Source organism: Malaclemys terrapin, chromosome 2 (genome assembly GCF_027887155.1).
Source record: "Malaclemys terrapin pileata isolate rMalTer1 chromosome 2, rMalTer1.hap1, whole genome shotgun sequence".
In the NCBI taxonomy this organism is placed as follows: Eukaryota; Metazoa; Chordata; order Testudines; family Emydidae; genus Malaclemys; species Malaclemys terrapin.
This window is the reverse complement of record NC_071506.1, coordinates 111,317,328-111,336,209: the sequence shown is the minus strand read 5'-3', so window position 1 is coordinate 111,336,209 and position 18,882 is coordinate 111,317,328. Positions and strand designations below refer to the sequence as shown.

At 41.8% G+C, this 18,882-nt stretch overlaps 1 protein-coding gene across 1 annotated transcript in view; it reads right to left on the bottom strand.

Annotated features, from left to right (window-relative positions):
* CAP2 (cyclase associated actin cytoskeleton regulatory protein 2) overlaps window positions 1–18,882 on the bottom strand; it is a 90,578-nt gene that overhangs the window by 62,178 nt on the left and 9,518 nt on the right. The window contains exons 2-3 of the mRNA XM_054018990.1: window positions 15,988–16,112; window positions 12,024–12,124 (exon numbers count right to left, since the gene is read on the bottom strand). Of these exons, the coding sequence (XP_053874965.1) occupies window positions 12,024–12,124; window positions 15,988–16,111 (225 nt within the window). The 5' untranslated portion in view covers window position 16,112. The remainder of the gene's footprint in view (window positions 1–12,023; window positions 12,125–15,987; window positions 16,113–18,882) is intronic.

The window sequence follows — 18,882 nt, the reverse complement described above, 5'->3', positions numbered from 1 at the left end:
TTGTATTATCTTCAGAAAGAAATCCATGACAAATGAATTCTTACGTTGTTCAGTCATGTGTATGTTATATTTTCTATATACCTAGGTCTAGATTCTGACACCCTTACCCAACTTTCTCTGTGAGTTGTCCTATTGAAATCAGTGATACCATTCAAAGTGAGTAATGGTGTCAGAATCCTGGCTCCTTTGTATTTGATTTCCATTTATATGGTTTTGGAAGACTCCCAGGCCAAAATTTACAAACGTAGGTGTTTAAAGTTAAGGCATTTAAAACTATATTTAGGTACCTTCTGCTAAAGAGTGGCCTGACTTTCAGAGGTGCTGTGTACCCAGGGTTCTCATTGACTTGGAGTTGCGGGTGCTCAGGATCTCTGAAAAGCACTAAAGTAGGCCAGTTATCTAGGGCCAGGTCGACACTACAAACTTACTTAGGTATAACTACATCGCTCGGGGTGTGAAAAATCTACACCCCTGAGCAACATAGTTATATTGACCTTAACACCTCTGTGTAGATAGCACTATGTTGGTGGGAGAGCTTCTCCCGACATAGCTACCACCTCTCACAGAAGTGGAGTTTTTAAGTCTATGGGAGAGCTCTCTCCCATCAGCTTAGAGCAGGGGTCGGCAACCTTTCAGAAGTGGTGTGCCGAGTCTTCATTTATTCACTCTGATTTAAGGTTTCGTGTGCCAGTAATACATTTTAACGTTTTTAGAAGGTATCTTTCTATAAGTCTATAATATATAACTAAACTATTGTTGTATGTAAAGTAAATAAGGTTTTTAAAATGTTTAAGAAGCTTAATTTAAAATTAAATTAAAATGCAGAGCCCCGTTAGCCAGGACCAAGCAGCGTGAGTGCCACTGAAAATGAGCTCGCGTGCCGCCTTTGGCATGCGTGCCATATGTTGCCTACCCCTGACGTAGAGTGTCTTCACCAGAAGTGCTACAGCAGTGCAGCTGCATCAATGCAGCTGTGCCAATGCAAGTTTGTAGTGTAGACCAGCCCCTATTCATTAAATATGAATGTAGGGGTCTACTTTTAGGCACCATGTTTGAATATTTTGGGCTCTGATTTAATTTTTAGTATCGATTGCAAAGAAAGGTATTAAATATGCAGTTTTGCAACCACCCTTGGTCTCTGTTAAACAGGTATTTTATAAGAATAAGCTCATGAGACTAAATTCTGTCCTCAGTTATACCAGGTGTAAATTCAAAGTAACTCCATTGAATTAAATTGATTTATTCCAGGTTCACAGTGCTATAACTGAGAGTAGAATTTGGCCTAAGGTCATTCTTTAAATAGGAGGCTATAAAAAGATTTCAGACTTAACTACTGACTTCAAGACCCTGCACCAATCTATTTTACTGCACCTCCAGGAGTTGGGGAGAAATGTGAAATTAAATTTGTAAATAACTACATAAATTCTGGCATTACCCAATGGTGTTTTTGTGTGTATGTGTGCATAGTTCAGATTGATTATGAAGTGACATAGTTTAGTTTATGATGTCATATGATAACAGAAGTTAGCAACAACAGGATTGTTCCACCCAAATTAACTCTCCAGCATTCATGAAACTGGACATACTGATAATATGCTTCAATCTGAACAAAGAGAGGCAAATGCACATTTACAACACCAGTCGCTCCCCCCTCCTGCAACATCACTCCCAGATTATTTAAAACAACATTCAAACTGCACATCAGTTTCTCTTGTGCCTTGTTAATGCTCATTATTCATTGAACTCCTTTTTTCTAGAAACTAACTGAAGAGCCAGATTCTGAACTCATTGTTTGCATATCTGCTGACTGCAATGAATAACCCCCAGTTTCCAAACCCAGCATTTCTATGCGACTCAAACAGTTGCAGCCACCAACTACAAAAAAAAAAAAAAAAAAAAAGGGGGGGGGGAAGGGGGAAGGGGAGAAAGGAGTTATGCAGGGCAGTGAGGGCACGTGGTTCCTGGAGAAAATGAGATTGAAAATTAATGAAAAAGCTTGTTCACAGCCTGTAAACAAATAACTTCAATCAAACATAAGAGAGGGGAACCACTGTTTAGCATCAGAGGAAAAGCTGTAAAAATGGACACTGAGGGGTATATTATTCTCAACTTGAAAAACTGGGCTCAGTACTGTAGCACTACAGCTCTGAGATGAAAAAATAATAATACATTCTCCTTCATTGTGAGAGAAATTAAAACCATGGGACAGATTCAATGCAAGAAGCTGTCAACTATAGCTTGATGCGGGGAGCTCGCCCTGATGGGGAGGGCAGGTAATACTGATTCTGCCATTCTCCCTCAGATTTTCTGCTGGATCAGGGCAGCTTCTATTTTGGTGAGGACTCCATAGGAGTCTGCTAGCACTGTGACAGGCACAGAACTCCCATCCTAGAAGGATGGATGGCTATGGCAGCTTTAACCCACCTTTGCACTCTCCCAATCTTAGGCTGTCTGGGGCTGAAGAGGTCCCCAGCATAAGTTAGCCTTGGGGCTGTCTAAGGTATGGCCTCTCAGGACTTATTATTATTTATTTTACCATAGCTCCTAGGAGCCCCAGTCATGGACAAGGACCCCACTACGCTAGGCGCTCTACGAACACAGGGAAAAAAAGGTGCCCCAAGGAATTTATAATCTAAGTATAAGACAAGAAACAAGCAATAGGTACATGCAGACAGATAGGGGAGTGCAAGGAAACAATGAGACAGTATTGGTCAGCATGATATGCAGTGGTCTCAGAACATGAAGCAGCCTCACCATTGTCAATTTTTTTTTACAGGCATCACAGCAAAGAAGAGCTTTAAGGAGGACTGCCCTACTGCAGTGGCTCCCAAACTATGAACCGTGACCTCTAGTGGGGTCGCTCCGTTAGCAATCCTGAGTGCGCAGGATTGTAAAATGGAATCCTCCGTACAGCATGACCTCGTATGTATGGTGTATGCGAGATCACACTCCAGGGTGGACACCATTGGTGCGTAGAACAAAAATGCAGCCTGATCTTGCACCTACAAGGTGATGCTGTTCAAGGACACGGTTTTAAAATGGCATCCTTCAGACTGTCTGGGGTCATAGGAAACAATACATCTGAAAATGGAGTCATGCAGGGAAAAGGTTTGGGAACCGTTGTCCTAATGGCTGTGAACCTCCAAAGTCTGCCTGCTGCAGTGCCACCCCTGCCAAGCCCCCTATCCTGGGGCTTAGAATGGACTCCTTGGAAGGCAACCCTACAGCTGTCTTCTGCAGTGCGTGTGCCAAAGGAACCTTCCCCCAGCTGCAACCGGGGCTTTTAGGACCCCTTTATGAAACTCAGGCCCTTTAACCAAGCAAAAAGGAGACAGAGCAGGGTTGAGGGTGCCACCTCTAGAATTAAGAATGCAGAAAAGGCTCAAGTTAGAACATCATAATCCCACCCAACCCCTATTTTTACTCACTTGTGACTTCCCCCAAAATTCTTCTTATGGGCTAATATTTTACATGCTTGGTTTCTGCACAGAAGATGTTTGTTTTAAACTGAAGCTGATTATGTTCAGCTGTTTTGGGACTTACAAAAAAACTTGACAACATTATTTTCTATTCTCATTTTTATCATAAGAGATACCTCAAAAATTGCTGAAATTTGAAAGTTCAAATGTTGATTTAGAGACTTCAAGTGACTGAAAATCCACCACATCCCTCCTAAATTTTTCCAGGGTTAATTACCCTCACTGTTACCTGCACCTTCTTTCTAATCTGAATTTGTCTACTTCAGTTTCCAGTCACCTCTTAACCTTCTCTTGGATAAACTACACAGATGAAGCTTCTTTAATCTCTTATTGTAAAGCAGATTTTCCAGATCTCAAATCATTCTTGTAACTCTTTTCTGAACCCAGTGGTGGATTAGCCAACAGGCCGACAGGGCCCGTGTCCAGGGGCCCCAGCCAATTGGGGGTCCCTGGAAAATGGTCACCCCGCCCCAGCAGACATCTGCTGTGGGGCGGCAGAAGCCCGGAGCCCTGGCAAGGTGGGGGAAGCCCCCATGCCCCAATCCCACTCTCTGGCAGAAGCACAAGGCGGTTGGGGAAGCCCCAGCACCCAGACTCCAGCAGATACCATAGGGCGGACGGGGCAGGGGAAGCCCCAACACCCTGACCCTAATCCCCGACAGAAGAAGTGCCCAGCACCCAGACCCTGGCTGCAGCCCCGGGATGGAGGAGCTCTGACTCCCTGCCACAGCCTCAGGGCTGGGGGAGTTCTCACTCCCCACTGCGGCCCCAGGGCTGTGGCAAGGGAACAGAGTTCTCCAGTCTTGGGGCCACAGTGGGGGGTGGCAGAAAGGAACAAACAGGGGCCGCAGTGGGCAGGGCAGAATGGTGTGGGGCCAGGGGCGGGGCCACAAGCAGAAGAAGCGGAACGGGGACGGGACCATTGGGAGGGCCCCCCCCCCCACTTGCTCTGGCCAGGGCCCCACAAAACCTTAATCTGCCTCTGTCTGAACCTTCCCTATTTTGTCAATATCCATTTTGAGATAAGGATCCCACAATATCCAGTGCTGTACAAACACAGAAGAAGACACTGTCCCTGCCCTGAGAGGCTTACAGTCTAAGGTCATGATCCTACAAACGCTTACGCATGTGTTTAACCTTACTGCCTCCCTCAAGCAGTCCCAGTGGTTTCAGTGGGACAATGTAAATGCTTAAGCATGTGTGTAAATTTATGCAGAATCCAAGCCTAAGGAAGCAGGTTGTTGTATAGAATTGTTGATAGATTGACTATTTTTGTTTGTGGGTTCTTAATGTTCTGACTTGACTTAAATGCCATCTGGAGCACTCCCAGTAGAATTCCCCCCCCCGCCTTAAAACTTACAGGTGCATGCTTCTGGTGCCAGCAATGCACAGCTAGGCATGCTGGGCACCATTTCCCAAGATTTTAAGCAGTGTCTGTTGGACTTTTTTCTCCTCCTTTTTAAGCTAAAACTGGCATTACTGCAACATTAAGGTAACCCTTCCAACAAAGAACCCAATCCAATTTGCTATTAAAATCAACAGAAAGATTCTGTTTGACTTCCATGGGAGCTGTTTCCAAGCAATCAAAAGTAAGGAAATTCCAAATGTTAATGTTGGTATTGCATTGGGAACTTTGAGAATTTCTGGATTTTTTTAATATTTAATTTTTTTCAATCAACATTACATTAAGACTATTTTTTATTTAATTTTCTCTTTATTTTATGAAAGTGTATTTTGGATATTTTAAAAATATTTTTGCTTCATTATTTTTTCTTTTGCTCTGTTGTTTCCCTACCCTAAAAACGGTTCTATCTAGTGTTTGCTTTCAACAGCTGAGAGACAGCCCCGCTGCATGCTTCTCATTGGGCAGACTGACATCATTCTCTACTTTGAGTCCTGACTCAACTTTTAGCACAATGCCTGAAACCACACAGCCTGTGGGCACAGCAAGATCAACATGAGAGTACACATGTGCATTCTGCTGCCCTGTAAGCACATTGCCTTGTTAATGAGGAATCAGCCAAATAATAGGTTTGATAGTGCATGGTTAAATTAGGCAATATAAATTGTAACAGTGTTTTCTGCCCATCATAGAGAGGAGATCCTGTTGAAAAATCATGACCATGAAAGTCCATTGTCTATTTCTACACATCTCCCTGTAAAGGATAGATGATTTGAGTACAGGGAGTGTCATATCTTTCAGTAAAATGCTTGTCATGAACAGATGTAGATTATTACTTATTTTGTTTATAGTAGTTACCAACATGAAGAAAAATAAAGTTACCTTATCTTAGTCTAATTATTATTAATGATTTGGAAACTTGATCAGTTCCACATGTGCTGTGTTTGGTCCATTTGCAAATGGTGGGGCAAGATTCCCAATATCAAAATCCTGAATCGTTGTCAGATGTCTGGCATTCAAAGCATGCTCATAAACGCTCAGCTGCATTAGTCTGGGCATCTCGTTCTATTGTCAACTTGAGAATACTTAGGGCCATATTTTATGGTCATCTAATGCAAGGTACCTGTTCTCGTGGTGGCCAATAGAAATGATATAAAGACACACTGAAGTCAAACGTGAAAGTATATCAGGTTGATTCCAACAACTGGGAAGCCACAGCCCACGACAGAGCAAGATGGCTGCAGATATGTCATGTCACCATTAACTGTTTTGAAGCAAGGCGCATTAATACCTTCTGTGAAAAATGCGAACAGCACAAAGCAAGGATACAACAACCTGCAAAGATCATGGACAATCTTGTCTGTCTCCCACATAACTATGTTTCTCGCATTAGTCGCTGGGAGAGAGGGGGAGGAGTTGATTGGCAGGGCTGCCGGCGGACAGGAGGTCCTGGGGGTAAAGGGAGAGCTGGCTGCTAGTGGGTGCTGGGCACCCACTGATTTTTTCCATGGGTGCTCCAGCCCTGGAGTAGTGCTTAGCGGCCTCTATTGAGATTGGGGACCCATTGTGCTAAGTGCTGTGTATATGCACAGCAAGAGAGAGTCCCTGCCTGAACTATCTAAAATCTAAATAGAGAAAGTATGTGGGGGAGAAGGATTATTATCCCCATTTTACAGATGAGGAACAGAGATTAAGGCCCAGATCCTCAAAGGTATGTAGGCACCTAACTCCCATTTATTTTTATTGGGAGTTAGGCACCTAAATACCTTTGAGAATCTGGGCCTAAGTGACTTACCCAAGGTCACACAAAAAATCTGTGGAAGAGCTAGGAACTGCACCCAGATCTTCTAAGTCCCAGGCCAGTGTCTTAACTACAAGACCTTCCTAGAACATAAGAACGGCTATACGGGATCAGACCAATGTTCAATCTAGCCCAGTATCCTGTCTTCCGACGGTGGCCAATGCCAGGTGCTTCAGAGGGAATGAACAGAACAGACCGTCATCAAGTGGTCCATCCCATCGTTCACTCCTAGCTTCTGGAAGTCAAAGGCTAGGGACACCTAGGGCATGGGGTTGCATCACTGACTATCTTGGCTAACTGCCATTGATGGACCTATCCTCCATGAACTTATCTAATTCTTTTTTGAATACCATTATACTTTTGGCCTTCACAACACCCCCTGGCAACAAGTTTCACAGGCTGACTCTGTGTTGTGTGAAGAAGTACTTCCTTTTGTTTGTTTTAAACCTTCTGTCTATTAATTTCATTGGATGACCCCTAGTTCTTGTGTGATGTGGAGTAAATAACACTTCCTGATTCATCTTCTCCATGCCATTCATGATTTTATAGACCTTGGATATGTATCCCCTTCATCATCTCTTTTCCAAGCCGAACAGTTCCAGTCTTTGTAATCTCTCCTCATACGGAAACTGTTCCATATCCATAATCATTTTTGTTGCCCTTCTCTGTACCTTTTCCAATTCTAATAGATCTTTTTTGAGATGAGGCAACCAGAACTGCATGCAATATTCAAGATGTGGGAGTACCAGGGATTTATATAGAGGCATTATGATATTTTCTGTCTTGTTATTTATCCCTTTCCTAACAATTCCTAACATTGATAGCTTTTTTGGCTGCCACTGCACATGAAGTGGATGTTTTCAGAGGACTATCCATAATGACTTCAAGATCTTTCTTCTCAAGAAACTACAGAGAAACCCAATTTAAATGTCACACACAATATACAGGGGGGTTGATTAATTTCTGCTCGTGTATGTATGTATAAAAATCACCCCATCCCCTCCCCTGCAAGCCAGCAGGGACAGCTTCATCCCAGGGGTACTGCCAAGGGAAGGCAGCTTTGAAGGACAGCCAGGGCTCCATAGGAGCCCTACAAGCAGAGGCTGCTCAAAGGATTGGCTAAATCAGCACAGCCTGTGGGCATACTCCATGCCTCTTCCTGGTTGGCTCCAGGACCCCTGCTGGAGGGGAGAGAGGGAGGGACGAGGAAGTGTCTTGAGACACTGCAACCACTTTTCAGATACACTTTGTGCCACTAGGGACTGCAGACTGTTTCTCTGGCAGAAACAGTAGAACCTGGAAGTGAAGAGAGACCAGTAACCTTTTCCTCTATGGACTAAATAAGTTGGAATGTGGGGAAAGGGAACTATGATTAGAGTTAACCTGATAACCAATTCTTTGAATACAGTAACACGTATCATACAATGTGTTTGACAAGGAGACTGTAATTCTTTTCCATCATGTGTCCTACGAAATATTGTCATATGCCAATCTTATGGTATGCACACCTTATCTCAGAAGACTTCTCTACTTGTATGTTCTATTCTTATCATTACATTGTACATCTTATCTTGAACATCATTATTCTAACTTGCTTGAGCCAAAGCATCCCGTAGCCTGGCATATCAGACTCCCACATAACCAACACAAACTGACTCCTACTGAACACCTGACAAAGCCAGGTCCTCGGCCCCTTTGTACTGCCTGACCAGTCTCTTCAATGTAACAGAATCACTAGGTAGAATAGATCTGGCACAGCTGGCTCTTTGTCACCCTCATCACAGTCCTGGGAGGAGGGGATATGGCCAAGCAAAAGGGGATAGAGCTGATGCAACTCTGCTCCGGCTATCTGTGGCTGCTGGAATATCTCCACAGGTGCAATTTAAACCAGGAGGCCACCTTTGCACTCCCCTGATTCCTTGGATCTTTTCATCCTTGGACTCAAGTTAGAGCAGCCTCACTATGTCAGGGGCTCTGAGAGGCATGGATTAAATACCCAGATAGACAGTTACACTAGTTTTGTGGCCAATATGCATCACCACAGGAGCAGAGCAAGGCCAAAGATCTGGCCATAAACGTTTAATATAGCTTGTTTTCAATAGGCTATACAAAAATCCTAGCTTTTGGTTTTTAATGTGGTTAGCTATTTTAATGCAGTTGACCTCCCAAAATAATCATCACTAGACATGCTATAGTTTGAATTCAAAACCATTCTACTACTAATTGGCTTGGGTCTACGCCAAACTCTTCTTTAGTGAACTAATCTTTCTGAAATCCACTGCACTGTTATGTTCAGCATGGCTTACAAAAGCTAGTTATCAGTCCTCTTTTTTATTTTGTTCTCTTTCCAAAGACTAGCATACAGTATGCTCAGAAAAACATAGGAGTGGGGCACTGCAGCGGACATTAGATGTAGCTGTACTCTTCCTTTCATCAGAAAGGCAAACCACACCGTTCTTACAGCAATCAACATGAAATGCATCACGTTAAATCCCTTATTTCTTTAGCATAATATAACATCCCCTGTGAGCGCTCTCTCATATTACCATCCTGATCAATCAGGTATGTGAGGTTTTCTAGGCAACAGGTGTTTTTTGAAACAAAATACAACCTTCCCTTCAGCTCATTATGTGAAAGAGACAGCAGCTGCAAGCATAATGCTTAGGACACATGGTCTATAAGACACCCAGAAGAAAAACACTCCTTGTTCTGCTTGTTAAGGTAAAGCACAGATGTTGTTGCAGCAGCAAGTAGAAACATAAGGCAACTATGGTTTGCATTTCATGTTGTAAATTCAGAGACTAAAATTTCAGAATATTTAATAGGTTACAAACAGAATCCCATTTTCTTTATATGATGGAAACTTGCTAATAGTTTCCGTAGCTCTGAACAAACACTCTTTATTATTATTGTATTTGTATTCCAGTAGCACCCACAATATTCCAGAACTGCCCACACATTCAGGAAGATTAAATCTTTTCATTTAAGTATTCTTTTAAGTGGACTAAATTGTGTATGTCAAATGGTGGCCAGATTAGAGTGGATTTACTCAATTAGCAGAGTTCTGTGGCTGGCTTTGCAGTGTACCCATTAGCATAAAGGAGATTTGGGATTCCATATGTAAATTAGCCCATGTCATTGTTTTGTTTGTTTGTTAGGATGCAATACTAAGTCTTCCTATTTATCATGGGGTTTTATACTGCTGCCCATCAATTGCAATAGTGAAGTTCATAGTGAAGTTCATGGTGGCTCTGGCACTTCTCTATTTTTGAGGTCAAATCTCTGCTTAGGGCCTGGTTTTTGTTTTTAAAAATATTTTATTATTATTTTATAATTTGTATTCCCACAGCACATAGGAGTCCCCTCCCTTTTTTTCTTGTTTTGTTTTATTTTTTGCTGGTAGGGGTTTCAGACTAGAAGTGTTGGGAGTGTCATTCTTATGGTAGGAAGACTTTTTCGAAGAGCAAAGTTTTGCAGCAATTTCTAAAGACAGTCAGACTCCGGATCCACCTGATCTCCTGATCCATTCCAATATGCTAGAGCTTCCTGACCGAGGCACTCTAACCCTATTGGACAATAATGTATACAACCATACAAGAGACCCAGTTCAGAGAGCAACCTCAGAACTCTTGTTCCTCGAGCAGACTGGGTGTAAGGGTCTTTTGAAGGTGATGCTCTCAGCCGGTAAGGTGAGAGTAAAGTAGATACCCTTGCTTTGCAAACTCAGTGGAAGCTGCATGTTTTCCTTGCTGCAGGGTTTGTGGGGTAGAGTAGCAGCAGCAATGAATTAGGCAAGGATTAATTCATATGGGGAAAGACATGGACGCACAGCTCTATTGAGATGAGGGAAAATCCCTGACACACTTTCACCCCCAACTCAGATCAGCTAACTGACTTTGAGTGATGAGCCCCCCATTTGCATGTAGCTTTATGACATTACCAGGATAGACGGGATGTTGCAAGCTGTGATCAGATGAATCCATCCTTTGTCCCTCTGCCACAGAAAATACAGTATACTCCTGATTATCCAAACAGTGTGGGGGACACAGATTTTATCTCAGTAATTGGGAGTTCAGATAATCGAGGGCAGGAGCCATTCAGTCATTCGGCAGCAGGGTGGTCTCCCCCAGGGCTGGGAGCTCCCTGCACTGCCACGGACGGGGTGACTCTTGATCCCTGCAGGTTCAAGGTGAGGGAGGGAGGCTGCGGTCTTGGTGGGGCACAGCAGAGATCCCCATACAGGACTCTGCTCTGCCCTGCCAGGACCCCAGCCTTCCCTGTACCTTGCGCCTACAGGGCACGGGTGTAACTGGCCCTGCAGCTGCCCAGGGAGCCCTCTGCAGTGCTGCTCACTCACTCCCATGACAGCAGGGCTGCAGAGGGCTCCCCTCACTCCCGTGAGCAGCATACCGGGGGGCTCCTCCTCCTGCTCCTCCTCGAAGTCGTGGCCAGGGGTCTCTGTGCTGTTATCAGAACCTCCTCATTATCTGAATCCCTTCCTTGTCCCCCAGCATGAGATATATGCTACAGAGAGTTATGTATCTCATGCTGGGGGACCAGGAGGGATTAAGATAATGTGGAGGTTCAGATAAATGGGAGTATATTGTCACTGAATTTTAGAAAAGACAGTTTAAAAAAAATTAAAACCCAGATCACAAAAGGGAGGTTTCAGCACATAACATGACCACATTCAATGTGAACTAACTTTGTCTTTATAAAAATTCCTTGTTACAAAATTTATGGCAAAAGAAAAAAGAAACAGACATAGATATAAAAAATTGGGCAGATTAAAAACAATTTAATAATTTAAAACAAAATAGGCAAAAGTCCTGAAAATAAAGAAAGTAGATGAGGAATAAAATAAAAAAAAACCAAAACTTAAGATCTGGAACCGAATTGTGCACATTAATACCCTCTGTACTCATGTGATCTTAGTGGTGCTGGATCCTCCTTACTTCATATTGTTTTTTACTCATTTGTTGCACTTTGTCTTTAATTAGGCCCCAATCCTGCAAACATTCATGCTCTTGCTGAACTGTATGCAATGGGACTACTCATATTGTGTATACTAAGGCATATGTGTAAGGGTTTTTTTTTCCTACATTACTGCCTTGGATTGTAAACTCTTTGGGACAGGGACTGTATCATATTTTGTGTTCATACAACCACTAGCACAATGTGGTTCTATCTGATTGAGATCTCTGGGAACTACTACTAATAATAATTAAAGCAACAGCAATGAGAATTCCATCGCCCTATCCACAGTCAAGACTGGTAGAGGAGGTTTTGTGTATTTAGAGACAACCATAGTTATATTGGGGGGAAATGGGAAAATACTCACATGTATCTTCACATCACCTTCAAGGACCTTGCTATTCCTGAGAAACTCAGCCACGCTCCCATTTAACAGTCTGTCAAAGGCTTCTACGTACGGTGCTATACCTTTGGGAGAAAGGCATTTCATTACAACCGGTTCATAAAGTCAGTAATTTGTGATACTGTCCTTTGCTGCTGGAGAGAAAAATACTGTAGAAATGGGAAAAAATTGTAATATTTTGCCATATTCACTGACTTGTAAAATCAGTAAAAATTAATGCATAACCATTATTTCCAGCAACAACCAAACAATTTTGCTCCCAGCGGAACCTGGCTAGCCGGGTGAAAATAATGTAATCTGTATACTGTATGTGGCTAGCTGCCTTTGTGCTAAAATAACAGGTGCTAAAATAAATATTCTTCAATATTGCAAAGTCAGAATGGCCAGGTAAGCATGATTTAGACCTTTTTATTGACACAGTGCTATTAATATACATAAAACAAGTGTCATCCTCCTAAAGAAATCTGTACTGAACCACTGCTACCGGTATGTTTATTCCACACACCCATTCCTGAAGCTTTATAAATTGTTTGGCAGACATTAAAAAACAATGTCAATTTCTAGGAAGATGGGGCTTCAATATGGCAATAGTGCAATTCTACGATATAGGGAAACCAGTTCCTAAGCGATCAGTATCAGCACAGCATTGGAATCTCCTTGTTTCATAGTCTGAGTTTGCAAAACTGCAAATTCCATTAATGATAAAACCTCCTCCAGTGACTGGAAAAAAGCTAACTTTACTAAATCATTAATCTCAATGACTATGTGACTTTTAACATACCAAGATGATGAGTACAAGCATGATTTTTCATATAGAGTATACTACTGTATCCTGATACAATGGATTCTATTTAAACTGGACATGGATTGTCTTGACTATTGGGAAACCCAGGTAAGAATCAGTTTCTTACACCAAACTGGCTTTCTGAATAGCCTTCTATATCATTTAAGCCAGAGAAAGTAATCTTTTCTTGGATATTTTCCAGTCCCTTTTTCGCTCCCTGATATGCCGTCTATATATCCTCTCTATGGAGATATATCCTCTCCATGGCCCTCATCCAGCACATGTGTAAATATAAGCCACTCAAGTGCTTTGCAGAATCAGGGTCAAAATTCTCCCCTTCCTCTCTCCCTGAGCTTCCCCTCTACTTGGTAAAAAGTAAAGCCTGTTCTGAAGGGACACCGGGCTTTGCCCAATGCTGTCTTAACCAGTTGGCACTGCACTACTGCAGAACCCTGATTAATAACCCTGAAAGCTCTTTTTGCAGTAACAGCATTTTGGCCCTTTGACAGAAAACACTAGCTTTGACAATGAGGACTTGGAATTGCCTGTGTTTAGCGTTCTGTTCTTAAGCTGCTTGATGGAATGCCTAGGCTGTCCTGTTCTCCTTATGTCACTTACTTTTCCTCTCACCTTTAATTCTAAGGAATTTCTGGGCTTTCATCCATTTGAAATGTTTATGTGTAAGTTTCTTGTGGGACCTACCACACAAAGTTTTTTATGGTGGAGAAGAAAATGTTTTCCAAAGCCCATTTATATTCTTCGTAAAAATCCATGCCAGTCTCCACGACGCTCATTTTAAGCTTTTATTTTGGAGCACAGAGACTCAAAGAGCAGCCCATCAAGTGCACTAACACTGTAGAAAGTCAAGTTTCAGAGTAACAGCCGTGTTAGTCTGTATCCGCAAAAAGAAGAACAGGAGTACTTGTGGCACCTTAGAGACTAACAAATTTATTAGAGCATAAGCTTTCGTGGACTACAGCCCACTTCTTCGGATGCATATAGAATGGAACATATAATGAGGAGATATATATACACACATACAGAGAGCATAAACAGGTGGGAGTTGTCTTACTAACTCTGAGAGGCCAAGGTGCCACAAGTACTCCTGTTCTTCTTTTTGTAGAAAGTCAGAACACAGCTATACCTATTTTTAGGAAGCAAAGCTGCTGATTTCTGAGACCATATCCTAGAGTTTGCTGTGGACCTCTCTGTAATTCAGAAACTGCATGTTTTTCCTGCAAGCCTGCCACCATGATCTTCAGGACCAAAACATGTACTCTCCTCCCCCGTGCCATGTATGATAAAAATATTAACCAACTAAGATGGAATACAATATACATTCAAGCCTAACTGATCACACATATACTCCGAAGTAAGCAATGGTAAATTATTTGGGTCATTGCTATGAAAGAACACATACTCTTTTACCTGAGTTCCTGTTTTAAAGGAAATAAAGACTTTTCAGGAACACTCATGTCTTCTGCTAATTAGCCTATAAAACAGGTGCAGCTGTAAAGATCTGACTATTAAGCGATAACGTGGCTTAAAACATGGTATGCCCAGAGCCTCCATCTTTGAGGGACACCGTTAAGGAAAGTGGCGTGAATAAATACAGATGGAGAACTCTATGTGTCATGTTACTGAGCCACATTCATCCCCGATGAGGAACTTGGGCCATCATGTTTAACCATAGAGACTATTTGGAATGTGAGAACCTGTCCTCAAACATACCACCACAGGCATATAACTTATAGCTGTGCTCATGGCACCACACACATAACAATGGCCTAAAATGAACACTATTGCTAGAACTGATACATCTCTCCAAACTCATGGATTGCTTGAGTGTGACACTGCACATGATGTGGGCTCTATGCACTCTGCCAGCACAGCCTAGGTTCTGGGCTCACATCTATGGTAATTGCCTGTGGCAGGAGTGCCATACAGGGAACATCCTGTAGTCCCTGCTCCTCCAGGAAACTTGGGACTGACAGATGCAGCCTCCAGAACAGGCAGGGCCAGACCAGCTGGGAGATGTGTTGATTTACAACCTCTCACAGACAGGCTTTGCTGGTTGAGTTCCTGCGCAGCCCAGCCAGGATTTAAAAGCAGCACTTTCCCCAATGGTGAATCCTCCATCTGATGTAGCTGGCCCCATAGGCACAGGGTTGTGCAAATGTAATGGGTAGATGTGGCTTTGCAATTAAAATAATTAGAACAGGGACCTTAGTAACAATGGCGCCAATCCTGCAGTGACCTTTCTGTGGATGCAGGGGTCTTCCCCACATGGAGCTCATTGCAGGATTGGAGCCTATGTTTTGAAAATACATAGTTCTTAATAGTTACTTATTTTCCCAGCTTCTGTGTGGGTCATATGTTCTTGTTTGACTATTCGCTCATGCAGTTTTGCTTAACCTGGAAATGTCAAAGACAACCAAATGTCTAACTTAAGATCTGCACAGTGTGAGTAAGTATGGCTTGGCAACATGGTACAGACAAGCGTGGGTAGATTGGGATCCTAGCCTTCCTTCCTCTCTTTGGAGGGCTTTGGAGATGCACTTCTGGGGGCAGAGGATGAAAGAGAGTGTCAAATAAGGCCAATGCTGCGCTGGTGGCAGCAATTAGTGAGCAAATGCTTATGAACAAGTTCAGCTGTGATTAAGGGGATCAAGCTATTCAATGCAGTGTTTCCGCACAGTGAAATTCAATTCAGGAGCTGGAAAATAAATCCTGATTGCTGATTTCTTCAGTAAAATGTATGTTCTGACTTTTCAGGAACACTCATGTCTTCTGCTAATTAGCCCCAGCAGACATTTTCAACTGGTGAGTGCTCTGTAACAATATAAACAGTAAAACAGAAAGAGCAATAAAGCTTGAAATATGGACTATATATTTAAGACTAGTTCAAATCTTGAATTTTCTAGGGCATGCTAATGTATGATTAAGATTAAGATTAAGGTTGCCTCCTGACATTTTCCAACTGAGTCTACAAAAAAAGAAAAAAAATTGCTTTCTGCTAATGTGCAGCTCTCAAGGGGCTGGGATTGTTCTTTCTCTCTTGGAACAAAAAACATGCTCCACTTACAGGCTATATATCTGGCATTCCAAAAAAAGGCATGCAGTTCTTGAAAGAGCCACTCATACCTCCATTAACTCCGTTTACAGCTCCACACTCCATTCCAATGGATCTGTGTGAATCTGAAAACAATGATTCAAGTCGAATTACAGCTTTTTCCAGCCTCTCCATCAACACCTGTGTCTCCGCCATTCTGAAAGACAAAAACAATGTTAGACATTTGCATATGAGCACGGTTTTACAGCACTATCATTCTTCTGTAGTTTTTGGTGATTTTAACTTTCATCAATTTCTAGGCTAAGGACAGGTTTACTGATGTCCCTTATAAAAACTACTTAGCTTGCATCATCACAACATTAGAAAAACAATCTCCTCCCCAGTAAATCTGTTACATTTTAAGGGAGTGGTCTCTATTTTTACATCTCCAACTGACAGATACAAATGACGGTCAGTGCAATTTTGGTTACTTGCACAGCCTGACAGCACCTGTAAATTAGGTACTTGGATATCCAAGTGACTGAAATACAGTTGTAAATAATTGTTGGCATAAGGTTGTGCCTGCAATCATTTGTACCTGCTATTTACAGATACAATATGGAACGCAGTTAAGTCTGGACTAAAAGGTTGTGAATGTACATTCTCTCTTTGGATTTCCTAGATCTTTCCAATCATTGTATATACGGTGGTAAGATTCTGTATTGGTTGTTTTTACTGACTATACAGCTTCAATTCAAGAAACCAAGATGGTCTTGTATTTGCTTCTTTAAGATCTGACCTCTCATCAGTTAATGTTGTCTTCTTTCCCTTCTAAAAGTACATGATGTGAACAAATCAAATAAACAGCTAGGTTTCAGAAAGCATGGAACCCCTCCCCCTTCATCATTTACTTAACAGGTTTCATGCACACATGTTCCATTTAAGGTTGTGAACATTTTATCCAAGTAAGTGACATCTAGGGTATGCGTATGTTATTTCCTAATAAACATAATTGCTAAAAGTGTTAATCCCTCAGAGATACCACATGTGTAATACTAGATTCCAACAAACTACATTTTATTAAGCTACACTAGCAACCAGAACAAACACCATTGTGCTACTTACCAGTCCCCATACTGTGGGAAGAGTGTCTAAAGTACTATTATTAGATAGCCAAATATGCAACGAGGGTTTTTACCATTATTATTACTACATCTTTTTAATTTTTTAAAAAGATGTAACAGGATATTAGGATCCTACATAGAGATACAGAGCTCTTCTGCTGATTCACCTTGGCTGTCAGGCTAATGGGTCCTTTTAACTCAACCCTAGTAGTTTAATAAGGTTTGTGAGTGACTGGGGAACAAGGATTCTACAGGGGAAAACCCTAGGAACAGACATTTTCAGAAAAAAAGTGTTGGTTGAGGTTTATATTTTGTTCCTATTTATGTTAGCAATAAAGGCAAATCCTTGGACATGGGTAAGCTTGGACTAGATCCACTGTGCGTGTGTACTGTGCTAGGTGCAGGGTGGGAACTCAACCTGCTTACAATAGATGTGTGCATTGTTCTTTTTGCAAAATTTAATCTGCATATCCAGTGAGTGAGTTGGACATAAACATTCCAAAAATTGTTTGTTTTTTAACATACCGGATATTTTGTCTGAATGAAATAAGATAGATGGTACCAGGAGAGATTCCACAATGTGCAAGATTTTGTGAAAATATAAGAACCTTTTCTTAAAATGAGTATTGTTTACCCCTAAAAAAACCTACAGACTCTCTTCCTTCCACATTCTACATAAATCTCATGTGCTAAGGTCTAAAAGTGAAGTTGTAAAATACTCTAAAGTGAGGTTGGGCTGATTCATTATCTTGAAATAAGGACCATCTACAGTCTAAGTCAAGACAACTATCTGATGTAAAAAACACAGCTTTCTTTTTCTTCCCAGTAAAGACATAGCCTACCTGAGCCTGGAAAAAGCCTGGAACAGTATCTCTGAAAGGTGCTCACTAGGGTATTAACTCAGATGCCCAATGATGATAATTAAATACCAACACGTTAACTATTTCATGCATGTAAGAAAGGAGAGGGGGATCATAGACCTGCACAATTTACTGTGATATTTCATTTTGGTGTCACGAGTGGGTGGTGTTGGCAAGGGGTCACCATTTATTTTTTCTCCAAGCCCAAGGAGCCTAGCACAGCCTATGTAGACATGGGCAGAGCATATTTTATAGGCAAACCTTAAAATAGAATCACCATTCCTTCCACTACCCCCATCTGACCTCTACCTACAAATATACTTATGTCTGTAACCTAGGAAAGAACAAAACTGCAGAATAACTTCTCTTGACACTCTTCATCTCAAATATTTGCCAACCTAGCAGACAAAGAAAGAGCAGCACAAATGGGCCTGCTCCAGCTATCATTATTTATGGCTGACGGGAGAAAACCATATTGCTTTGTCTCAAGTAGAAACAAGCTATAATGAGTCCATGAGGGTAAGTAGCACAGTGACATAAGAAAATAAAAAAGTGAAAAAATATGATGACAATCAGAAGAGCAAAGATTCCAGTTTTGAACAGAAGAAAGGTGGTCCTTTCTTAAGTGTAGTTTTACTCTGAAAAGTAACTGTAAAAATAGTATCATAGGGTTCCTTGTTTAGTGGGTCTTTTTGATTCCTTACCATATTCACTCAGTTTAAAATTACAAAGATGTTTTTTTTTTCCCTAGCTGCCAGCCCCTTCAAAATGAGCCTGGGATCTGAAAGTCAAGCTGGGTCCTTTCTTTCTCACATATTTCCACCACACTACAGATAGTGCAGGGCAAATTCTGCTCTCGGTTGTTCCAGTGCAACCTCATGAGATGCATTTTAGAAGTTGTGCAACTAAATCCCTTGCACTGCTTGGAGAAATCACTATCATAGTCTCCAAATTATAGTGGCCCGTGCATTTGCTCTCTGATAAGATGGAACTGCACTACAAA